The 26,930-nt window shown below is 37.7% G+C and overlaps 1 protein-coding gene across 4 annotated transcripts in view; it reads left to right on the top strand.

Annotated features, from left to right (window-relative positions):
* Positions 1-26,930, top strand: part of BSN (bassoon presynaptic cytomatrix protein) — a 231,372-nt gene that overhangs the window by 68,283 nt on the left and 136,159 nt on the right. For all 4 annotated transcript variants that reach the window (XM_026673218.2, XM_087954986.1, XM_087954985.1 and 1 more), the window contains exon 3: positions 3,253-4,104. In XM_026673218.2, the coding sequence (XP_026529003.2) occupies positions 3,253-4,104 (852 nt within the window). The remainder of the gene's footprint in view (positions 1-3,252; positions 4,105-26,930) is intronic.

Below are 26,930 nucleotides of genomic sequence, written 5' to 3'. Positions count from 1 at the left end.
CATGGATTCTTTAGCTATATATAAAGCCAAGCAGAATGGAAAGCCATGCTTGTGTCTACAGATCATAACATTGAAATGCAATACAAGAAAGTAGATGCAATTAAGACTAGCTCACTAGGTTTAGATCCAGAGTCCAAAAGTATCTCCTTCAAACTCAAAATTCACCTGTGTCTCTGAGAGACAGACCTTGTAGAAAAATGAGAAGCCAGGCATAACTACAGCTTTGTTCTGTGGCATAATCCGTGGCAGTGCCACCTTTTCTCAAATGGAGCAAGGGAACGAACAGGAAAGTACATTTGAAAATCAGAACTGGGAGAAGAAAACTGGAGGGAGTTGAGTGTCAAGTGTGTGTGGATCTCCAGAAAACTTCTTGCCCATGTGATCATCACTGTTAAAAAAAAAAAAAAGGAAACAGTTGGTAGTGAGAGAATCTGGTGAGGAGGCTGTGTGTCACTTTCTTGTATTGCATTTTAAAGTTATGATCTGTAGACACAAGCATGTCTATGGATTCTGATCAGCCTTATAGAAAGCTAGACAACATGTTAAGTCATTCTTTCCCCATATAATATAGACTTGCACCATTTTTGCTTCCCTCATGAACTTCAGGAAAGCCCCAGTGAAGCTTCTTCCTCCTCCTGTTTGGCTGATCCATGGAACTGCCTGCTACTTTGCTGAAGTGAGGGGGAACAAAGGGAACAACGGACCACAAGCTCTGTATCAAGGACATTCTGGTGTGACCCCAAGGGCTTACATTCTTCAGGGAAGAATAAGGTTCACCTCTCTCCAGCACCACCCTGCCAGCCTTAGCTCATCACATTCTCCATCATACTTTCTCTTTCCATATATAATATAAGCATGCAGTGCTTTTTCCTCTCCCCTTATAACCCTCATGAGAGTCCCACTGAAGCCCCCTCCTCTAATTTCTCCTACTACAACTTGGCTGATCTGTGGAACTGATCATTTTGTTGTGAGGAGGGTGAACAAAAGAATCCATGAACACTGAAGGAAACTCCCTTCTCCCAATTCCAGCATGTTCTCAAGGCCCCCTTTTTCCATGAAGGAAGGAAGAGGGCACATACATTGACATGGAACAGCTTGCCCTCGGAAGTTGTGGGAGTGCCATCACTTGAGACTTTCAAGAAGAGATTGGACTGCCATTTGTCAGAAATGGTGTAGGGTCTCCCGCTTGGGCGGGGGGGTTGGACTAGATGATCTACAAGGTCTCTTCCAACTCTGATTATCTGTTAAATCTGACTGTCAGCACCTCCCAGCCAGCTCTACTTTGCCAGTAGGCATTTGAATCGTTCCCTCATTCTTCCCTCATGGGTCAACGCTATTAAGACATTTTGAATTTCAGCTTTGGTTCCAAAGCAGCCAATGGCTGCTCACCTATTGAGCCTTGTCACCACCTGATTGGGCACAGAGGTCAAAGAGAATCATACAACCTTCAGATTTATGGAAAGTGTAGTTGGATGGCATGGTGGCTCTGAACTGGCCACAACTATCAATCCCACAGGACTCATGGATCCCATAGTTTGGGCGCATTCTGTAAGTTAGCTCATTTGTACGTTGATTTTTAAACAATATTGTTCTATGAAGCATCATTTTACCCTATTGAAGGTTGCAAAGTACCAACAGACATAAGAATTTAATAGTATGGATTAGATCTGCTTTCAAACAAGTGCATATTTCTTAATAGTGAAGATAACATTCAAATGTAGTTTGAGTGTGATTGTATAGATAAATCTATTTGATATCTGTGTGTAACTGAGTCTTTTTGTGTGCCCTCTTTAGCTACTAAAAGTGAAGTGGAGCTTAAGTGTGGAATGAGCATGCTCCAGTTGTAATAGAAAGAAGGCCTGAAAGGGCTGAGAAACTAATAGGATTAGAAAATAGAAGGATGCAAGCCTAAGGATGGGTTTAGGATTGGTATGGTTTTAAACATGGAGGTGATGTAAGCCATTTGGCACCTTCCCAACTATCTCTGTTAACTGTAATGTTCTCAGTTATTCTTTTGCCATTTTGCAGATCTTATTATCATACAGATTTTTAAGACTACAAAGTGCTTATTCAGGGAAAAGATATCCGTCAGTTTATAAATAATTGTGATTATTTAACTAGAATAGAATAGAATAGAATACTTGATTGGCCAAGTGTGATTGGACACACAAGGAATTTGTCTTGGTGTAAATACTCTCAGTATACATTTAATAAAAAGGTACATTCGTTAAGAATCAAGAATCATAACGTCATAGGGTACAATCAACAATCAAATCATAATAGGAAACAGTCAATATAAATTGTAAGGATACAAGCAACAAAGTTACAGTCCTACAATCACAAGTGGGAGGGGATGGGTGATAAGGAGTAATGAGAACTATGTTGCATATTAGCACTCATATCGCCACGTTTTATCTTGGGGATTCCAAGAATCAACAGATTTGTGGCTCCTAAGCAGCCTCTTTAATTAACCTGATTCAATGTCATTGGTATATTCCTCCTGGGGGAGGATAATTCGTTTATTACTGCTTAGCCAAAACATGCCACAGTTTTCTTTTTGTATCTAGAGGGTTTATTGAGTGAAGATGTGCTTTGCTTTCTATACTGAGTGCACAGCCAACTGAAAAAAATACCACACCTGTTAGCCTCAGAAAGATTGCTGGGCTTAACAATCTTTCACAGTTTTAGGAAACTAAGGGCAGAGAGTCGTAGTACTGGGCCCAAATAATGTGATTTTTGTACATTGCTGCTGGTGTAGTTCTGCCTTTGCAAAGTATCTTTCCAGGTAAGATAAGCAAGCCCAATGGGCCACAATAGATAGACCCAATTCATTCTTGGAGTTGCTGCTCTTATAACTATCTGTTGAAGTGAAGCCTCCATTGAAGCTATTTTATGGTTGATGTCACAGCACCTTGGAAAAGGGTTAGAGCACCTTGGAAAAGGGTTATATTCCTGAGATGGTCAGATGGAAGCCATCAGAAATAAGAACCGGCTCATAGAAATACACACGCTGGATGCATTAGAGGAAACAATAGAAGCCTTCAGATAACAGCTCCCAAAAAATACAAATGACTTGCAACAAAATACCTATAAGACCTACGAAGAGGTACAGATATGCTCTATTTAGTTTAATGAGTAAAAGACAATATTCCATATGTGCGTAGGCATATCAGGCGCATCAGAATCTGCAGTTTCAATGACAAGCTTGCAATTGCTGCTGATGGGTTACTCTGTTTTATTATTGTCTTCTAGGTTCAAGAATGGCTATGTTTAAATTGCCAGATGCAAAGAGCTTTGGGAATGGACATGACCACAGCACCCCGCTCCAAAAGTCAGCAGCAATTACATTCTCCTTCCCTTTCTCCTTCCCATTCCCCTGCCAAACAGCCCCAGCCACAACCAAAGCCCCAAGCGGCAACAGGACCAGAGAAACCACCTGGAACTATGCAGCCAAGGCCCAGGCCAAGTGCTGCAACCATGCAACCCCCATCCCCCAAACATCCCCCAGTCTCACCCCAGAGAGAACCACCCAGCCAAGTCCAGCCAAAACCTGCTGCTCCTCAGGAAGTGATGAAGTCTTCCCCTCAGCACCAACAAGCAAAGCCTTCATCCATTGATCAGAGAAAGATTGTAGGAGACTCCCCAGCTAAGACTCCGGTCCCTCCCCCAAGTGCTGGGGGGGCTCAAGAACAGACCCAAGAGGGCCTCACCGGGAAGCTTTTTGGATTTGGAGCTTCCCTCCTGACCCAAGCAAGCACACTCATGTCTGTCCAGCCAGAGGCCACTCCACCAAGTCAACAGTCTCCTGGCAAAGTGCCTCCAAAAATTGTCTTCAGTGATGCCAGCAAAGAAGCTGGCCCTAAGGCCCCAAGCACTGGACCTGGAATGCAGAGTAAGCCTGGAATTGTCCCAGCTGCAAAGCAATCGAAAGCAGAACAAGTAACCAAGCCAAAGGAAGTGCCGAAAGAAAGGGTTTTATGCCCCCTCTGCAAAGCGGAGATAAACGTGGGCTCTGGAGAGCCCTCCAATTATAATACCTGCACATCCTGTAAGCAGCGGGTCTGCAACATGTGTGGATTCAACCCAACACCTCATCTGGTAGAGGTAAGAAAAGTCGGGCATATTTTAATGCCTTTTTCAATGACTCCTCATGCTTGTTCTTAAACATTAAACAGTATATTTCCAATGGTCTGGGGAAAATATATATATATAATAAATGATCAGGATTGTTTGAACTGATTTTAAGGGGCAAGTTGCCATTATGCCAGCAGGAAAATAAAGGATAATGGAAGTCGTTTGCTCAGATTTTCATTTTGCTACTGTTGAAATGGAGCTTAGTAAGACTAACCTGTGGAGGCTTTTTTTAGTGGTGAGGGAACTGGCCAGAATGCAGTGGCAGCGGGAAATTAAAAATCACCACATTGACATCTTCAGATTGAAAGAGATATCAGGTGTAAATTCTGGCCTTGAAATGTGGCAGTGACTCATCTGTCATAATTGATAGTGCTTAAAGCTGTCAGCTTTAAACATGGCTATGACTTATGTATAGATGATGTCCCATTTTCAGTAGGGAATCCAACATGGGATGAATGGCAAAATGGCCAGGAAGGTATGACTGTTTTCTTTTATCTATAAGTGAAACAATTCACATGAAAAACTAATCAAGTATTGCTAGAATCTGACACACTGTTATATTGAAGAAGAAAAAAAAAGCTAGCCCAGCAAACATAACAACGTTACACTCATCGGTAATACTTTTTTTTCCTCTTTGTGAATGTAGATTATACGAGGCATTAGTTTTACATGATGCTCAAAACATATACTTTTCTGTCTCAAAAATTGAGAAAGAAAAGTATTTGCCTGTTCCATAGTTTAAATGAATGCTACTGTTTTATTTTGCACTGTTAGTTTAATACAAAAAAAGGACAAATAAACAACACAGGAAGTTATAAAGAAAGAAAAAACTACAAAAAGAAGTCTTTCAAAAAGAAACAAAAATGAGTGATATTATTCTGTAATTATGATTCTATAATTAACTTTGCTAGTGGGTTCATTGGACTCCATTAGATCAAAATAGACAAATAATGATCTTTCAGTCGAACTCATCCTCCAGTAATGAAACTCAGGAGGGACAGTTGGTTAAATCCCAAAGCAAACACAACTCATCACTCCCTTGAGGTTAAATAGCTGGCATCCAAAAGTTTGCTGGATTATTATTATTTTTAATCTTCTGAGGAAGAAGCTCATTAGGAGAGAAAGAAACCATTTAAAATCTATTTTAGAGTTGTGGAATATAATCCTCCAAGATGCCAGAAGGATTTGAAGCCGCACAGATGTCTATGTGTAGTAAGTACTTGAGTGAAACTATTATTTCATTTCATTTCAAATATGCTTAAAGACTTTGCCTGATTCCCTGAGAGTCAGTCTCCATCCTAGATGAGCTTAGTCATTGTTCTTTTGTTTACCCTTGCTCTTAATCATTTCCTTTAAACCTAATACCCACAGGTATTTTTCTTTGCTGTTCTTTATTTTTAATAAACTAAATACTATTATAAAAATACATTTTAGTGCCAGTTGTGCCCTGAAGATTATAAGCTGATAACCCATCTCAAAAGGCCTAGGCCTCTTCAGACTGACTGTCAAAATGCTAATTTAAACTGTCCTTATATTTTTATTTATAGGCAAAAATCTTAACTAGATATTTTCCTTCCTTTTAGCTTTGTTCCTGAAACCCTGGTTAGGAGGAAAAAAATGAGAGTGCTGGCAATGAATACCAGCTGAAAGCCATAATCAAAATAGTTCTGGTTAAATGGGTCAGGCTTGGAAAAGAGTAAGAGCCTTACAACTACGGAACTTTAAAATTAATTTGGAAACAAAGGTGACATTGAACCAAACAGGCCCAGCTGATACTGAGTATATAGTTCAGAGGTGTCTAACTCAATTTCATTGAGGGCCACATCAGGGTTGTGTTTGACTTGGGGGGGGGTTGGGGGCATGGCCAGGGGCATGGTCAACTCAACATCACTTGGATCAGGGGCGCCTGCAGAGGCCTCCTGCAATCCTCCTGCAATCCTCTGCCAGGGAATACAGAGCTCGGGAGGGCCCCACGTGGCCCTCCCGAGCTCCGTTTTTGCTGGCAGAGGTAACACGGGGTGGTCCTTCGCTGTTTCCAGGGAGGCCTCACAGGCCAGATCTAAGCACCCAGCTGGCTGGATGTGGCCTGCGGGCCTTGAGTTTGACACCCCGATATAGATTCTCTATGAGTACAGCTGAATGTATTGGGCATTAAAATGTAAAGGTAGGGCTCAGATGCATGCCAGAATGAATCTTTTTTGATTTGTAGATCATCATTTCCTTTTATATCAGAGGATCATATCAGAAAGGGCCTGTTTTTGAAAATACTATCTTGTAATGCACAATGAGCTAGTATAGGTGACTGGGCAGCAGCGGGTGGGCTCTAAATTAGCACTGAAGCAGCAGGAAGGCAGTCCAGTAGGTGCTGCGTGCTGCTGGAGCATCTGTTTTTTCAATGGGACATAAAATCCAATCCATGATGAGCTGGCCTGGTTCCAAGTTGTATCATTTCTGTTAGCTCAAATTCTGCCTTGTATTTCTCAAAAGGAAAATATTGCTATTTTGACATTTCATGGGTAATGCATATAGATGCATCTTACAGACACAACTTTAAATTGCTACTGGGCAAATATTGATAATATTAAAGGACTGTTGCATCCCACACAGCATAATCAATACTGAATGCCAATGTGTAGGCTGGGTATGAACCTGAAACTGCAAGATAAGAGTATATTTTATCTGCCTATATCCATAGAAAAACAAGGGATCCCTAATTTCTGTAGTTCCTTCCCCACCCAGAAGACTGGAAGTGTTGCTTTCTTTGTGACTAACAAACTAGAGTATCTCACAATGTTAAAAGTACCATAAACCTTAAGGCAATGCTGTACATTTTCCATATTCTGTAATTTTAAAAAACCCAGAAGATGCTATGATGTTATTTACAGAACAAATCTGCATTGATAATTTTTGGATTGAAGATTGTGTCAAATAGAGCCAGAGATTCTCTTGGCTCATAATTACTACCAAAACACACATTTGGGTTTAAGATTTACTCTGAGACACAATAGAAGAACATACGGGATTCCAGTTGGCCAGTTTCTTGGATCAGCCAAAATTACCATTGACAGCAGCAAAATAATGTAATCTTTGCAAGAATTACTTGACCAGCCCTAGAGTTCAATCATTAGCACTGCTGAAAAATTCTTATCTTATTTCTTTTATTCTCATTAAATTCAGCAAATTATGGCACTCCCCCATTTTGTCCCTATTATAAGCTGTGGAGGAGAGGTCTGTAGAGATTCTTAGTTATCCAGGACATGGTTGTCCCAAAGGTGCTTTTTTCAGGAGGCAACTGGATTTTCTTGTTTTTTCTTTTGAAAACATTTCGCTTCTCAGCCAAGAAGCTTCTTCAGCTCTGTCAGGATGGTGGGGAGTGGAGTCTTCAAAAGAAAAAAATACAAAAGTCCTATTGTCTCCTGAAAAAGCACCTTTGGGACTGTGGAGGAAAGGAAAATTCAGGTGCTGATTTTTATAGTTACAATTTCTTTATCCACACCTCACATTCTTAGCTATGTTACATCATTGCTGGTTGACTCTGGCAAAAGACTTACGGTAACTTTTTTCTGCATGGTCCAAGTCAATTATACATACAGTAGAGGAGAGTTGCCACATTTATATAGTTGATTGTATTGAGCGAGTTGTTCTACAAACATTAATGCCTACTCTTAATGATTTCATAGATGCAAAAAAAGGGAAATAATCTAAGCCCTGTTGCAGCTTTTTTAACTTGCTTGCTAATTTTGTTTTTTAAAAAAATCAATGTTTTGCTTTCTTCTTTAATTGCTTACCATCCAAATATAGTAGAGAAAATAGCTTTGTCACCCTGTGTTTTTCTTTCTTTTTTTTTAATTTATTAATTTCGGATATAGATTGCCTATGCAGTCTTTTTATATATAAAACTAAGGCTTTTTTGCACTAAAAAGTTGGTTCTTAATTCTGAAGCATTTTTTGCTTTTTTGCACTAAAAAGATGGTTCTTAATTCTGAAGCATTTTTTGTTTCAGATTTAATTCAGACAATTGAATTAGTATTTCTCCATAAAATATAATTTACAAAATATGTACACGTGATAGAGTGCAGCAAACCAAGTTTAGCTTGCATGACAGTTTCTTTTAGTTGAGTCCTAACTATGATTACCTGGAAGTAAGCAGCATTCATTTTGATTCTGGAGACAAATCATCATGTTTGTTTGTTGTAGTAAAAAAACAAGAAAAACAACTAATCAGTCTTGGATGGGGTAATGTGGGAGGGAAGTAAGAGATAAGCAACCATTTCCAAAGCCTTGTCAGCTCATTGTGAGGTGGTTTGCAGGGGTTCAGTTGATAGATCAATTTCAGTACTTCTAATATCTACTAATACTCAAAAACATGCCTCTCGGCCTCTTTCTTGACTAGTCGTTGTCCTTAGAACATGAACACGGCTTTTAAAATTATTAAGACCAAATGACTTGATATTGAACAACAGAATAAACTTAATTTAATTTCAGATCATATCATGGAACATTTAGAATATCATTGAACCAAATAGTTATTTAACTTATATCCGCTGCTCAGCCTCTTTTAGAGTCAGACATGAACTTTTATACCAGTTCTCTCTCAGTGGTAGATAGCCAAAATTCCTTTCTTCAAAAGAATTTGTCCCTGTGATTCAAATCTGATACTCCTCATATTATCAAAGCATCCCTCAATCTCTAAATTCTCCCTTGTTGGAACATATGGCAGGACAGGTTTTCTCTTATCAAGCCTAACATCATATATCATATAGTTAAAGTTTGTGCTGCAACTGCTAAAGCCTGTAAACAAATTACTGCAACTGAGGTCTGTGATAATGAAGAATAAAATTATGTGCAGAGTCAGTTATTTACATGCTACATCACTAAAATTGTACATACAGATTTATATTGTTTTTATTATGTGTATTATTGTAATGCAATTTTATTTATTTATTTATTTTATTTATTTATTTGATTTGCCAATTGTTTACAAGATAATAAGTATAAATGTATACATAGTTGTGAATACATGAAATGGGTACATATAAGAAAAATAAAAGAATAGGAGAAACAATAGGACAGGGACGGTAGGCACGTTGGTGCGCTTATGCACGCCCCCTACAGACCTCTTAGGAAAGGGGTGAGGTCAATAGTAGACAGTCTAAGGTTAAAGTTTTTGGGGTTTGGGGAAGAAACTACAGAGTCGGGTAGAGTATTCCAGACATTGACCACTCTATTGCTGAAGTCGTATTTCCTGCAATCAAGTTTGGTGCGGTTTACTTTGAGTTTGTATCTATTGTGTGCTCTTGTGTTGTTATGGTTGAAGCTGAAGTATTCATTGACAGGTAGGACATTGCAATGTATGATTTTATATACCATGCTTAAGTCAGACCGAAGACGGCGTAATTCAAGGTTTTCAAGTTCTAGAATTTCAAGTCTGGTGGCATAAGGTATTCTGCAATGAGTAGAGGAGTGGAGAACTCTTCTTGTGAAATATTTCTGGACTTTCTCAATTGTGCTAATATCAGATACGTAGTGTGGGTTCCAGACTGATGAACTGTATTCGAGTATTGGTCTAGCAAATGTTTTGTATGCTCTGGTTAGTAGTGTGATATTACCAGAGAAAAAAAAATATTTTTTTTTTAATCAAAGTTAATCAAAAATTTTTGCTGCTCAACTCGTTTGTTGTTCCAATCATTGATCAGATAAATTTGTATGATTGTTCTGTGTGTTACAAAAAAAGAGGTGCTACCTTTTCTTCCATTTTAAATATAGCAGAGCCCACATACATGGATAATTCCTTTCTCACTTAAAAAATTATTTGTGCGGGTCTTATTTTGCTTGAGTGTAAAGATATGAAATCTGATCTAACTAAGGATGGTGGTTAAAAAATGCTAGCATGAATTTCTTTTTAAACACATTCTGTGGGCCTTCCACAGGACTCTTTCCTCACAAATGAAGAGTTTGACCCATCCTTTCTTGTCTTTGTGGGTTTTAATGGGGGTTATTAGTATTGTTATGCCCTGTAAATCTTGTGGATTTTTTAAATGCTAGATCATTATCATCAGATACATAGATTTTAATTCTCGTGACATGGCTACCCGAAAAGAGGCCTCTAGAGAGAAGCATAAAATGAACAAAAATTATTCAGATCAAGAAGATTGCTAATGTTAAAATTAAAATTGATGCTTTAGCAGGTGTGTGAAATGTTCTTTCTTAGTTAATCATAACTGTGCACAAAAGGCTCAACTGCATATTTAGGCAAAATTGTGCTTAGGCCAAAGTGGTCGTAAAGACTTCATCCTTTCCTGTTGATTTGGAACTAAAAATAGAATAAAAAAATCTTTGCATAAAGGATGAATGAGCACCATGTCTGCTTTAATACAGATATAGCAGAGGTGGTATTCAGCAGGTTTTGTCCACTTCTGGAGAACCAGTAGCGGAAATTTTTAGTAGTTCGGAGAACCGGCAGTAACCTTCCCCCAGGAGTAGGGAAGGAATGGAGATTTTACAGTATCCTTCCCCTGCCACATCCACCAAGCCACGCCCACCAAGCCATGCCATGCCCACCAAGCCACGCCCATAGAACCGGTAGTAAAAAAAAATTGAATCCCACCACAGATTTAGTCATGGAATAACTGGAAAAGCATGAAGGATGTATACCTCTGGTCTTGATGATGTCTTTAGCTGACAAGTTTTTGCAACAGTGCTTAAACTTTGACTTCATTTACACACACCTACACACACACACACACATACATTTGTGTGTGTGTTTCCTTGGATTGTTTGAGGATTATCAAAGTTCCTTGATTCATGAACACACAAACACACACAAACAAACACACACAGAGAGTGTTTTAGATTGATACATATGTGCCCACACACATATATAGCCTCTGTGTGTATGTGGGTGTGTTTTCTCAGAAAAAGAATGCAGTAATTGACTTTTTTGCATTTCAAAATGGTCTTGTGGTCATTGAGATCTTCAGGGATTAGAAAATATAATTGTGAAGAAGAAATGACCAAAAAAGACTAAATCATATTTCCTGTGGAACATGTTGGGATGAGATCTGCAGTCCACATTTTCCGTTTTTAGTAATCAGTGCACAAATCTGAGCCTTCAAATCCGTTTCCTTTTTTCTCTCATCCATTGACATACCCAACAATCTAGTTTCACATTATTTATTTCCTAATTTCAGCAATTGGCTCCAATCCAGCATCTTCGAATCTATGATCACTGTAGTCTAGAGATCACATGCTTTGTCATACCTTTGTAGGGTGAAATGTGGAAAGCACATTTTCATCAATTCTACATTATTGCTAACATATGTTATTGAAAATAAAAAATATGGGAAAATATTGCAAATGAAAGACTGTTTATCAGAAAAAGTAATTTCATACACACTGTATATGTAAATCTAAGTACATTTTTTGAATGTTTTTTGTTGATGATGCAAACTCTGTCAAGGATCTTGGAGTACTCATCTCTAATCACCTTAGTGCTAGAGCCCACTGTAACTACATAGCCAAAAAGGCGTCAAGAGTTGTTAACCTAATCTCACGTAGCTTTTTCTGTGGTAATATTACACTAATAACTAGAGCATACGAAATATTTGCTAGACCAAGACTCGAATACAGCTCATCAGCCTGGAACCCATATTACGTATCTGATATTAACACAGTTGAGAAAGTCCAGAAATATTTCACAAGAAGAGTTCTCCACTCCTCTACTCATTGCAGAATACCTTATTTCACCAGACTCAAAATTCTAGACCTAGAAAACCTAGAACTACGCCGCCTCCAGTCCGATCTAAGTATAGTATATAAAATCATACATTGCAATGTCCTACCTATCAATGAATACTTCAGCTTCAACCATAACAACACAAGATCAAACAATAGATACAATCTCAAGGTTAATCGCACCAAACTTGATTGCAGGAAACACAACTTCAGCAACAGAGTGGTCAATGTCTGGAATACTCTGCCTGACTCTGTGGTTTCTTCCCCAAACCCCAAAAACTTTAACCTTAGACTGTCTAATATTGACCTCACCCTTTTCCTAAGAGGTCTGTAGGGGGCATGCACCAACGTGTCTACAGTCCCTGTCCTATTGTTTCTTTTATTTTTTTATTTTTCTTATATGTATCCATGTATTCATAACTATGTTTTTACTTGTACCTATTATCTTGTAAGCAATTGACAAAAATAAATAAATAAAAGTAAATGAAATAAAATAAAATAAAACTATAATTTTGCTGCAGATGCCAAGAAAGATGAACAGTTAGTATGACCAAATTGGTCTTCCTTTTGAATTAACCCATATCATCTTCTGCCTGTTCAGATATCTGGTAACCCTAAATGGGCGAGTTATCTTTAAAACTGTTTGTTTTTTTAATGCACTTTTTCTTTCTGCTGCAGTTTTTAAAAATGCTGATTCACTGCCATTTATATTTCAGTCATTTCTCTTAAGTGACTCAAAAGTGCCCGGCTGACAAAAAGCCAGACTTATCACTAAGGGAACAAACTGGACATGACAGTATTGAGAGTACGTGGCCACTGAGTTATTTATTTTTGAGGATACCATGGTCTTTTAAAGTATCACTTGACGAGAAGGAAAGAGTTGTTAAACATTCCCTCTACTGTAGAAAGTACTTTTTGTGTATCTGGCTTTCATCCCAGTAAGGCTTCCCGGCTGGAAATGAATTCTGCCAGGAAACAATAAATCAGCATTAATTCAGGATTTCTAGTATCAAAGGTTTGTTGATGGAGTTGGTTAAACAAACGATGCAAGGCTGTATTAGGAATAAAGTGTCCTGCCTTACAACTGAGACTGAACTGAATGTTTTTATCCTTCCAAAATCAATTTCTGTGATATTTTTATAATATTGATTTTCCCCGCCTTCTCTAAGATAGCAGTAATCCTTATTCAAAGGGTTTTGTAACGAGTGAAGTTTTTCCTGGGTTCCACTTTAGCACAGCCACATGCTCTGAACAGCAGCTTTACATTCTGCATGTTTCTGGAGAATCACACTGTCCCTTTGCTCCTCTGAGCCTATTTGATCACAAAAACAAATGGCAAGTGACAGGCGAGGGGAAGGATCTCCAAATGCTGACTCTGAGTATGTTTCTCATAGAGCCTGTGATTAGTTAATTGAGTCTCCATGTTTAAGAGACAAGGGAACACCCCTCCCTCTCTCTCCCTCCCTCTCTCTCTCTCTCCCCCCCCTTCATTTTATTAATTTGTCTTCTGCATTTATATTTGCTGCAATTCAAAATCTTACAACAATTAAGGACATCTCAAGCATTTTAAATAAAGCTTCCACTGTGGGATTGAAAAAAAAATATTACATTAAAAAACAATAGAGTGAACAGCAATCAAAGCAAATCAAACTGAGTCTCATTTTATTCACCAGAGGCCCTCCAGAATAATTTAGGTTTTTTTTAAAAAAATATTAATTTTCAAAAGCTTGAATAAAAATTAAACAAAAAAAGAGTTAAAGAGAAAGAAAAGTCAATCAGAAAGCAAAATACAGAGCAATAAGGGGAAGAAAAAGGGAGGGAGGAACACCCAAAGAGTGCCTTCCAACTTTCTTTGGTATATTTATATAGATAAAAATACATCCAACTTTTACTATAAAATTAACAATAGTCTCTATTATTTAATCAGGTATAATTCTTCATGTTCCAAAATCAAAGTTTCACTACTCTCAGTTTCTCACAAAAAATCAAAAGTGGCTTCCAAGTAGAAATAAAATTGGTCAATGTCTGTTTTATGTCATTTATTTTATTTTATTGTTTATCCTGCCTTTATTATATGTATATAAATAACTCAAGGTGAAAAACATATCTAATACTCCTCCCTCCTATTTTTCCCTACAACAACAACCTTGTGAGGTAGGTTAGGCTGAGAGAAAGTGACTGGCCCAAAATCACCCACCTGGCTTTCATGCATAACAGGGGACTAGAACACACAGTCTGTCCTGGTGCCTTAAACCTTGGACCAGAATTGTCAATTTTGCCATCTCAACCAATTGCATAAATTTACCCATTCATTCTTCCAATTTGCAAGTCTTCCCACCTTTGTGCATATAAAAGTCTTGCCACTTTTATCATACATAAAAACAAATTTCAATGGGATCTTTCAATCTGTTTATCCATTATGCCCAAAAGGAAAAACCTCTGAGTTCAGCTGTACATTCATCTTTAGAATCTTTTGAATCACAGTACATATTTGATCCCAATGTTTTCTGGTTTATTTACATGTCCACAGGATGTGTGTGGTGTGTGTGTGTGTGTGTGTGTGTGCGTGCGCGCGCAGTGTCAAATACCAGGGGTCATTTTATAAAATGTTCCTTAAGATTAAAAATCAGTGTAAATTTCAGCCCTTTTCCCCACATATTTCTCCCATTGATCAAATGGTATATTCAGGTTTTTTTGCCCAGCCTGTGATTCAGTCTTTAACTTGTTTAAATTCTGTTTCCATTTTCAACAAAAGTGTGTTCATATTAGCAGTAATATGATCATCATTTGAACACAGTTCCACATCAAACTCAATCTTACCCTTTTCAAAGTGATAGTTCTTTTTATCAATTTTAAATTTTTCCATTAGCTGAACACAGGGAAACCAATGACATATATAACCTTCCCATTCCAGATCTTGTTTTTAACTTAAAATCTCCTTGAAAGACAATAAATGAGCATAAGTTAGCCATTTCAGTTTAACTGTCATTTCTGCCCTGCTTATTGGAGTACCACAAAGGTATTTTAGGATAAAGTCTTGCTTTATATCTACTTCCAAAACAATTCTGTTTTCAAAGCTACCTAGAAGGCCAGAACAGTGGCCCTGATGGTTAACCTTATTTCTAAGGTATAGTTATTACTGTTGAAAAGCACCTCTTAAAGCCTCCACCCTCCAAATCTGATAGAAATGGTAGGCTGCCAACAGTTTCTTCCTTGGGCACAAAAGGCAGTTCCAGTTGGAAATGGTGGTCCTGTAAATACTTAGTTGCCAGGTAATGATTATCACACACCTTGAACTATATCCAGAAACACATAGGAAGCCAGTGCAGACACGATTTGCTCAGAGCAACAAATGCCAACTAACAATTGGGCTGCTGCATTATCAATTAACTGGAACTTCAGAATGATCTTCAGAAGCAGCCACAAATAGAATGCATTGTAGACCAAGTGAGAGATGATAGCAATAGCAATAGCACTTAGATTTATATATCGCTTCACAGTGTTTTACAGCCCTCTCTAAGCAGTTTACAGAGTCAGCATAATATTGCCCCCAACAATCTGGGGGCAATTTACCCACCTAGGAAGGATGGAAAGCTGAGTCAACTTTGATTATTATTATTGGTGTATCAGTTGGAGTTGGAGTTGGCCAGGACCAACTTGGTCCCCCTTGACCAAGGTATGTAGCTGTTCCTTCAGGGTTACCCATTGAGAGACAAAACTTAGCATCTTGATGGACAGGCCGCAACTTCAGCTTCATGGGGCTGATCAGTCTTCCCACTCTTCAGGATATAATTTAAGAAGGATTTTCTACCTTCAGGTATTTTTTAATAGAGCTTTTTCTTTCAATACAATCATGTTTGTTAATATTAATTGATGGCTCTGCATCCATAAACTGTTTTTTATAAACATTTTTAAACAGGATTTCCTGTTACATAAGTACTCAATATTCTTTTAGCCCTTTGTTTCTGTTCAGAAGCATGTCTTCTAAGAAGAGTTCTTAAAAAAATCAAATCTTTAACATACTCAGATGGGATTTGTTTGTTTTTAATTAAAATATTTACAGTATAGGGCCATCAACTGGAACAGCTATGAACAGCTATACAATAAACAAAAACAATTACAATCATAACAACTGCAATTAATCTTGGAAACCCACAAAATATTTTACATCATTCTAGGCAGGAATTCCAATCAACTAAGCCCCAGAATGCAAGATACACCAAGTTTTCAATACCTTTCTACAGACCAGGTCAGTCAAGGCCAACCACAATGAGATCATTTCAGAGTTTTTAAGCATGCCCAGTCTATTAAATATGCAGGACGGCAGATAGCATTGGACAAAGGTAGTCCTACAAATATCTAGTTCCTGTAGGTGATAAACAGCAGCTGGAATTTCACCTGGAACCCTGTTGGGAGCCAGTGCGCTTCATGAAGTTGTAATGTTACATGGGCACACCAAGGTGTGCCCATAAATCACTGCACCAGTATATTCTGGAGCAATTTGCAAATTCTGAATAGTTGTCAGGCGCAGATCTTTATAGAGTATATTGGAGTAACCCAACCAGGAGATAACTAAGATGTGAACAACACCTAACAGGGCTTCCTAATTCAGTTGTGCAAGTTGTGCAAAGGCACTCTTGGCCACAGCTGCCACCTGCTCTTCAAGCAGGAACTGGGGAATACCTCAACTGTATGCTGGTTCTGATCAGAGAAGTGCCAATTCACCCAGTGCTAATGAAAGAAAACCTCCATTAAATTAAGTTTTATCAGAAGAATCCCACAGCTTTTGCAAGAGCCCTCATTTTCAGGAGAGAAAATTCTGCTACACCATGCCTCTTCTTTGATATTCTAGTGTTGCAATTATAGAAGCTAAGCAGATCTGGACCCCCTCAGGATCAGAGCTGTTCAGAAAAATGAGTCTCACATCAAATAGTGAATGATAATGCTCCATGCTCCAATGGAGGGCAAGGTTTGTTCCAAACCATGTTGTGCTTTGCTTGGCTGAACGTAATATACAGTCCATGCTACATTTTAGCGGTGTTGACACATGATAAAAATGACACATCTTGTTACAACACGTAACTCCATGAAGCAGAAGATGATTGGGAGACAACCTTGCTTGTAACAGTTGTATCCAAAGCTGGCAAAGAAAATGTAAACGGAAGTGAAAAGGGAGTTGGCCTTAACCCAGTGAGGTGAAGGAGAATGGAAAATGAATGTGACATCAAGGAGTTTAGCCAAGGGCTAGGATTGCTAGGATGTGAAGAAGCAATGAACTAATCTCTACAATGCACTTGTTACTGTCAGAACTGAAGAACAAAGCCTTAATTCTGCCAGGAAGAGGAGCATTTTCAGCACTTAACCAGTTTGGGAGTCTTTGTGTTTCCAGCAATGACCTCTGCAAGCTGCTGCTAATGCTTTGGACCAGGATGGGGGAAGACAGGGAGAAGTAGTGATTCCACTCGGCTTCCATGAGAATGAAATTGATTTGGCTAATTTCTTTAAAAAATATTGTTATATACTCAGACCTCGCATGGCAGTCTTGAACTATAAAGAAAAATAATGAAGAGGAGCTTGTAGTGCTCATGGTACTCTCATCTTAGAGGACTGGCCAGGGCGGATTTTTTGCTTGAGAAAGAACTGCATTACCTTTCATATAGAAATTTTCTATTGTATTTCTCCAGTTATAATTGTTATGGTTTGTCACAGTCAGACGTATGTTTAGACTGAATTTGGCATTTGTCTCCACCTATCTAGTCCTGGGAGGGGAAATGTTGCTGTTTGATGGTGTTAAAGGTATCGTTGCAAGATGCGAGCAGTTTCAAATGAAGCTATCTTTTGTAAATGACTAATGGTGATTTTGTCAGTGTCCATGGTGTTCAAGTGGTGCTCCAGATGTTTTGAACCCAAGGTGCCTGCTATTATTGGTACTACATTTGCTTTCTTTTGCCACAGTTGTTCTACTTCTACTTGCAGGTCTTTGTCTTCTCTTCTCTTTTTCTGTCTCCAGGAGTCAACTATCTGTTTTTATCTTTCTTAATGACAGTTGTTAAGTCTGGATATTATGTTGCAGATGCTTCTCTGTTTAATTCTAAAGTACCATAACAATTATTACAGTTTGTCACACAGCCACCCAGATGTTAATACTGGGTTTAGCATTTTTGTCTACCTATTGAGTCCTTTCCAAGGACCTAGGATAGGCAGATGTGAATTTTCTATGGTGTTACAGTTTGTTATTGACGTTTGTTGTTGTTGTTGTTGTTGTTGTTGTTGTTAATCTTCAATTCGATTCACAGTCTGGGACTGGTAAAAACTTAACAGTTCAAGTCCTAATCAAGATCCTAAGAGCTGTTAACATAGCATCTGAACATATAGGCTGTTCCAAGTAGGGTGATTTTTTGCAGTCAGGATATTCAGATCTAATAAGTTCAAAATTTCTATACATCTAGGCAGCCCTTTGGATATTGCTCCAAGGGCTCCTGATACTATTGGTACAACCATTGATTTTGTCCTCCATAGATGTTCAACTTCAATTTGCAAATCGTGGTATTTTGCTATTTTTTTTTCTAGCTGTTTCTCTTCCATTGTGCATCACCTGGTATTGCAATGAACCAGACTTTTTTTTCTTTTCCACAATAGTGATGTCAGGCATGTTGTGGGCCAGATGTCTGTCTGTATGGATTCTAAAATTCCACATGATCTTGATCTGTTCATTTTCAAGAACTTTGTCAACTTGGTGTTCCCAGTCATTTTTGCTGCATTCAAACCCAAGCTTCTGTCAAAGCTTCCAATTTTGGCAACTCAATCATGACATTACATTGTAGACAATCAGTTTGTGAAATTTTGCTGCAGCCATTGATAAGATAATCCACTGTTTCATCTTCCTCATTGCATAAGTGACATTTGCTGTTGTTACTGACATGTTGCATTTTTGCTTTCATGGAATTAGTGGGCAAGGCTTGTTCTTGAGCAGCCAAAATGAAGCCTTCAGTTTCTTTCTTCAGCACCTCTGACCTCAACCAACTCCTTGTTGTTGCTGTTGTTGTTGTTCCTATAATCTCTCTGATCATTGGCCTGAAGTTGATGGGAGTTCTGATACAGAACAGTAGGTTAAAAAGATTGTTCAATTCATTCCTTTTTTTCCCTTGCAGATACAGGGCAGAGCTTAATTGTCAGTCAGCAGCCAGCCATACACAGCTACAGTACCATATTAGGCACTCTGTCCAAAGATATTTAGAGAGAAACAGAATTAATGCATCATATTATTACAATCTGCAGAATATATCTCAAATGCACCCCCCTGGTCTGCAGACAGCTCACCTATGCCAGTGGTAAATTGGATGTCTTCGGGTCCCTGTTTGGGCACCAAATTTGTGATAAAAATCAACCTTTCATACAATTGGAGACCCGTGAACAATAAATAGGAGCTTTATTATGGAGCTTTTGCAAAAGAGAATTCTGTGCTCATGGGTGGAGCCACATAAGACATGTTTCCTAGGAAGGCTGGGGTTTATATACAGTTTCAAATATACAGTCTCTGCCCCTTTCCAGGCTCACAATCTATCCAGCCACACATCACCCTACGCAACACCCTATATTGTAGCATACCATCTGTTTCCGTGTCCTGTTTATCCATTTTCATTTCCAGTAATCTCCATCGTTAACATGACACTGGATAGTGTGACCTGCCAAGTATACGATCTTCATACAAAATAATACAGAAAATTGTTACATAATATTCCAGTAAATTTTCTTAGGTTAACACAGAAGTCAAAAATGGCATTACCATTGCTTTATATTTTCACAGGTATAATTTTACACATCACAATTTTACATAGCCAAGATCTGATATTATATAAGAATGGTAGGTGCTTTCATTTTTCTCTACAATAGCAAACCTATGAGATAGGTTGGGCTGAAAAAATATGGCTGGTCCAAGGTCACCTAGTGAATGTCTGGCTGAGGGAAAAATAGAATTTAATCTGCCTAGGGACAGCCAAATAGTTTAACCACTACACAATATTGGATCTCTGGACAGATATCCAGAGTATATTTGTGTGCATGTATATGTATCTAATGTATAGTATTTTCTCTTTAAAAGTGTATGCACATTCATGGGCAAATATATGAAATGTGCTATAAAATACTTAGATGTGAAATGTAGATTTGCTTATATTTTACTCTTCCCTATTCACAGGATTTTTAGTTCAGTGTGGGATGGCAGGGAGGAGGAAGATAAAAACAACAACAACCACTGTTCCATCTAAATGGGATTTAGAAGTTCATATAAGCTTTCCTAAAGAAAATCTCAGGTTTCCTCTCTAGACAGTTTCTTTCCCTCAGCTAGAAAAATTGACTGAATAAATATCCGGGGAGATTTTTTTTCCCCAAACAGCAGAGCCAAGTTTGTTTCAGGTTTGCTTTCCTATTCCTTTTCCTCTGGGATGGGAATCCGTAATAGCTGTACAGCTCTCTCCAATGCATGTTGTCTAAACCAGGGGTGGGATTCAGTTTTTTTAACAACTGATTCTGTGGGTGTGGCTTAGTTGGTGGGTGGGGCTTGGTGGTCATATGACTGGGTGGGCATGGCCAACTCAACATCACTCATGTCAAGGGGCGTTTCTCCTCATCTGGCCTCTCATGACAGTGGGGATGCTGCAACGGTCATAAGTGTGAAAAATGGTCATAAGTCACTTTTTTTCAGTGCCATTGTAACTTTGAATGGTCACTAAATTGTAAGTCAAGGATTACCTGTACAAAAATACAAAAAACTTCTTTGCTTGCAAAAAGTTGCCCTAAATACCAATCTTTAGATTAAAAATTTCTGCAAGCTGGAGTTACAAATCAGGCAGGATGCCAGAGCACCTTGAAGAATTAAAATAGTTAAAATGCAGTGATAACTATCAAGCAGCCAACTCTTACTCATAAAGTGAAACCCTTTAGCAGAGAGGTCATTTAAGCTCTCCAGAAAAAGCACACCCAGGAAAAGCAATCCTTAGATCCATTTGGACCACTTAAAAATACCAGCTAGTCTCACTCACCTCACAAGATATCCTAAGGAAATCATCCAGATTTAAGGAAAGGTCACATGCCCCCAGAAAGGCAGTTTAAAAAAATCAGTGCCAAGCTTGCATCCTGCCTATCCCAAAAGGACAGTGCCAGATAGTACTAAAGCAGTGAGGAAGACCCCCCTCTCCAGATAGAAAAAGAAACCATGAGGCAGGAAAAAATTCAAACACAATACAAATAATTAAATCACAACAGTAGCTGTTGCTTGTTGGAACTGAATAGGGAAAATTATCCCATCAATAAACACAGGATTAAACTTCACCAAGCACAGAATTAACCTTCACCCAAAACCAGTTTTAGACCAAAACTCAGAAAGAGTATGTAAACTCACGTTTGAATGTCAATCTTTCTAGCTAGCCAAGAAGCCTTGCTGAATGTAACTCATCTTGGTTCCCTGTCACTAAAAGCTTTGCTTCATTATTCAATTATTTCTTCAAAGTGCTGATTGTCCAGGGAAGTATTTCCTCCCAACAGCAGTGTAAAAATCTTAAAACAACCCTTTCCCTTTAAGAAAGCCAAGCCCCAAAAGCTCCAGAGACAGTAAGTCTAGGTTGTCTGCCAAGAATATAATAAGGGTGGAAAAAAAACAAAAGGAGATTGCTTCTAACTACCGGTTCTCCGAACTGCTTAGAAAGTTAACAAGAGGTTCTATAGAACTGGACAGAACCGGTAGAATCCCACCCTGGTCTAACCTGTAGGAAGAAATACTTCATTTGTGGCAAACTTCTATTATTGTCTTTCATTTAATTTGCAGTTTGCAAATTAGATCATTATGCACAATCAATAAACTAAGGAACACCTTCCTTCATAGACAGCTAGGAATAAAAGTGCACCACTATTATGACACTGTAACATTGGGGGTATGCAAATGTAACACATATCTGTATCTTTTCAAAACAGCTGCATGACTTTTCTAGGATCACATTCTGAGAAAAGACCACTGCTTTAATAAGTGGGTCCTGAAGTATGTTTTGGAGAAGTGGTGGGATTCAATTTTTTTTACTACTGGTTCTGTGGGCATGGCTTGGTATGTGTGGCAGGGGAAGGATACTGTAAAATCTCCAGTCAGAGGTGGTATTTGCCGGTTCTCCAAACTACTCAAAAATTCCGCTACTGGTTCTCCAGAACTGGTCAGAACCTGCTGAATATCACTTCTGTTTTGGAGTCACATCTAAAATATTGCACGGTTCTCTTTTTATTAATATAACATTTCACAAAATGTATCCAAATCATTCCTGGAAACAATATAATCTACTGTGCTTTAAACTTCTCAAAGAGAAAAACCTATAGATTGTACAGATAGTAAAAAAGGGAAAAAAGGTACAAAATGAGAGTAAGTTAGCTATAACCTTGAGTTTTGGAGAAGTCGATTGAATGTTTTTCTACTTGGGTTACAATCTTCAGATTAAGTATTTCTGTCCTTCTAAATAAAAATATTGAAGCCCTATGGATAAGACCATTGTGAGTTATAGTACTCACATTGGTCTAGTAGTGATTACTTTGCTCTTGGTGATTCTCCAGCTGTCTGTGAAATTAATGAGCAGTTCTACGCTGCTGTTTGTCTTTATTGCTGTTCTGGGCAGCTTGTATGATGTTTAAATCTTGACTTCATGTTTCTGGATGAAAAACTCAATTATTTGGGTTTTGAATTTGAATTATCATAGATTAGTCTATGTTTGTCCATTTGTCCATAATCTAATTTCAACACTTTGTGTTATTAGCCAGACATTCTACATACAAGCAGGAAAGCTGTAAAAATGATGTACCAGAAAAATACTGTGAATTAAAGTAGTCAGACTTCACTCAAATTATACTTCTACTGATTTTCCATATTCAGTGAACATGTTAATGGAAATATTCTGGAACTGCAAGATTTCCATTTCTTTTTTCCTTGAAAATATCACATCTTTTTCTGTTGTATCAGCACTCAAGTCTCTATATAAACCTAAATCGATTTGATGCAGTTTTGCAAAATTTGGATGGGGATAGTGGGCTTTATATGGGCCTCTGAAGAAGCTTTGTTCTGGGGTTATCAAGATTTCAATCATAGGGATGAAGCTTCTACTGTATTTAAACAAAGCAAAAGAAATAATGGTCACAATCCAATATATTTTCTGAAGGGAAATCATTTAATTCTGCCATCACCCCTTTCTATCACACAACATCTCTTTGTACATTCTATTTTTTTTGTACTCTAATTTGTAGCCTTAATATTCAGTTTTGAAAAACTTGGAGATTTTGGTGGTTTTATATACTGCATTAACCATTCATACTATGATTGTTTAGTCATTTTTAGCATTATGTATAGTTTTATCCACTGATATATTAATAACCTAGATTTATATTAGATGTTATATATGTCAACTTATAAAATATTTCTATGGTCATTTTCTGCCAACAGAAAGGGAGGGGGGAAAGAGGTTTGAAAGAGCAGTGCAGCAGCTTGGAAATCCAAAGCGCATTCCATACAGAGATAGTAACAAGGTGACTGAAGTTTCTGCCATGCAAAAATCTAATTAGAGAACATGAACTGTTGATGTAATTCCCCGTTAGGAGAATGAGTGCATACAGGGAGACGTATTTGAGAGAAGTGTTTGAATAATACACACACAGCACACAGATACACTGTACAGTAAATGTAGGTTTTTACTTCCAGAAAGGTTTAAGCAAAGTTCAAAATAGGCAGTCCAAAGTCATTCACAGGTAAATCAGTCAGTTTTTCAATCCAGGGATAATCCAATAACAAAGTCCAGTGTCAAAAACAGTTCAGTATCAGACTTACATCAAATCCATGAATACCAGTCAATTATGAGGAACGGCAATATTCTCCAACAGAAGGAAACAGAGACTCACTGAGACTTCTTCTGAGACTAAGACTAAGACTGAACAGCCCAGGTTTCTGGCTCCATCTTATGGCCATTTGAGAAACCACACCCAATTACACTTTTTTGCATTTTCTTAAAGATACAATATTAAAATGTCTTTCATGGCTTATATATTTCCAACCCAAATAGCTGTTAGGTGACTTATATTCCTAACAATGACTCTTGGCTATGGATGTGTCTCACTGGAGAATATGAATTACGATATACCCAGGGGGTGGGGAAAACCAGGATCAAGGGTGACAATGAATTATGTGTCTCAGAGTCGGCTACACCCAGGCAGTGCTGGACATGTTAACTCCCAATAAATCCTTTGAAGTTTTGGAAGTTTGGCTCGAAACTCATGATTTAATTGGGGTAACTGCCGGAATCTTGATAATATACTACACTCAGAGTTCATTTTATTATTCTAAATATATTTATAATCTTAACAATATTGTAATTGTGTTTTATATTTGTGTTACCACCTTAAATTTTATTTATTCTTATAGTATTTTGATTAGATTGTTGGCACCATGGGATTACTTTAATTTTGATACCTAATTTTGTTAGTCAAAGACATGATGATGATTATTGATGATGATGATCCTGATCCCTTCATCCTGGGACCTAGTGCCTTATAAAGTTGATGAGGATCATCATGTATCATATCACCATGTGATTTATGCTCTACACATTTTGTGAACATTTATCAGTAACAAATACATATCCCATCATTCTGAACATGCTCCCTATAATTTTTCCCATTCAGAAATGCATGCTATTGTAATGCATGAGATTTTTTAAATCCTTTAAGACTTTTAATAATTCCTGTATAAACACTTCCATGTTGAAGTTCAACAGTGAATGAAATCCTCATTACTTTGGTTTTAATCATTAGTATATATAACACTGTTTAGCTACTAAGGCTTGAACCAATCAATACACATTGATTAATTATTGTATCTTGGCTTCTTCAAGGACTATTCAAACAGAAGTTTTAAAACTATACATTTTGTGCCTGAATGCAGGTGTGATTCAGATTTACAGGTCTAATTTTCCATCAAAAACCAATGATTCATACAGGAATTGAAAAGAATTAGTCAGATCAGTATGGGGAAATAAGCCACAATAAATCATCTCTTGAATAATGTAGAGTAAAACTCAGATTTGAAGTTATCACGAATGAAAAATGAGTACAACCTGTCCTATTTCTAATGTTTTTTTTTTTCATTTGGGAATAGAGTATAATACTCATAAATTACATAAACCACTCTGTTAGCTGAGCTGTGGAAAGGGGTTATATGCCAGGCATTAAAAGAACTGTCAGAAGAAATGTGTAAAGCGAAAAGCATTAAAGTTATTTTTATTTCTACGTGTATGCTTTTAAAAATTGTATTGGATTAGATGCCACATTGCCAGAGGATGTGTTTCCTTAAAGCTGGATAGGCCACGCCTTTCTTCTTCTTTGATCTGCTAATCACAAGAAAATCTCAAAGCTCAGTCAAGACCCTGCCATTTGCATCTAAGGCCATAGTGGTAGTTGTCAGTTCTGGTTTATCACTTTCTCTTCAGCTCTGAAAGGAAATAGTTATTGCTGCATGAACTGGATTGTTTGCATTAGTAGAGTCAGAGAAAGGCTCACATAAGGTTGTAACTGTCATACCAATGAAAGGTGTTCCATGCACAGAGAACAATTCCAGATTTAAAGATAGAGAAAGATTAGCGAGCAGCTTTAAACTATCTTGATTTCATCTTCCCAGTTCTCTACTGCAGTATAGATGAAATATTTGGTATAATAATTGGGAACCCAGAATATAGTGTGCAGCCAGATTCAAGCCTGCTCTTGAAAGCTGTAGACATAAGGCAGAGATTAGAAATGCAACAGAATGAACCAAAAAAGAAAGAGAGATAATATAATTAACTGTCTCTTAGAATTCTTTCCTTGACATCTAGTTAAGCAAAGAATCTGGATCATAAGTGCAATTCATTTATCAAGTATTAATTTGTCTGTTCTTAGAGATGGCAATGACAAAAAGTTAATGTTCCATTTAATATTGCTTTTCCCTAGTGATAAGCTCAGCCCCAGAAATAAACATTATATATTTTTATTGTTGACAAACAGCCATTTGGCTTTTCGTTGCACTCCTAGCTTATGTTCCTGAAATAATAACACTTTATTTCTTAAATAACACATTCATGATTTATTTTTAATTTGCTTAGGTGTCACACTGAGAATGCAAGGAAATTAGCATTTTTTAAAAAAAAGGTTAGATTTCTGCATTAAATTGTCTGTGCTTTATGTTAATATACCTCAGATTGGTGCCATCCAATTTTACTGAAATTCAGCTCCTGTTGTCCTCAATCAGCATGAACAAGGGCTATGCTATCTGAGAAGGATGTTAACTCCAATCCATTTAAAGGCACCAGCTGCAGAAGGCTGCTTTTTTTTTTTTTTTTTTTTGAAAATTTTATTTGGGTTTTCACAAAAAAACCCATAATACAAATAAAACATCTTTTTTTGAAAATAGCAAGGTCCCGGGTTACACTTCTTCATACGGACACAAACTCAATTTCATGCTCACTTTTATGTTCTATTCCATATCTTATTACTGTTTTACATTTTCTACATAGTTTTTTTCCTCTCTTAATTTTCTCAATTTTATTTTAATTATCTCATCTCAATTCAAATCATTATATTTATACTTTTGTCTGTCCTGTTTCAATTTCATATTTTCTTTTCTCATTAAACAAATTTTCTCCTGTAGTTACTAATTGGAGTATGACACCTTTATATCTTTTAATTTTATCCATTCAACTCTTATTTAAGCTTCAACATATACCTTGAGGTTATAACATTCAATATAAAAAGCCGTGTTTCTCCAACAATACGGCCTCCACCAATAGGAAGCCCCACCATGTTTTATTGGCATAAAATCAAATTAAGCCCCTCCCCCCAAATTAAGGCCCATATTAAACATGCGAAATGGAGGGGAATGGCAGGGGGGGGCTTGCCGTTAGGAAGTACTTTTGTTGCATGCCCGGATATGGTGCTGCCTGCGTTGGTGGGGCACTTCATATCGGGAGACCTTCCGCCACCGTTGCTTTCCCTTCTCCCTTGCTGCCGCGGCG

This window comes from Notechis scutatus, chromosome 2 (assembly GCF_049901735.1).
Source record: "Notechis scutatus isolate UNSWTSFEM ecotype Mainland chromosome 2, rNotScu1.2, whole genome shotgun sequence".
In the NCBI taxonomy this organism is placed as follows: Eukaryota; Metazoa; Chordata; class Lepidosauria; order Squamata; family Elapidae; genus Notechis; species Notechis scutatus.
Note: the sequence above shows the minus strand (reverse complement) of the source record. Positions and strands in the feature narration are given on the sequence as shown.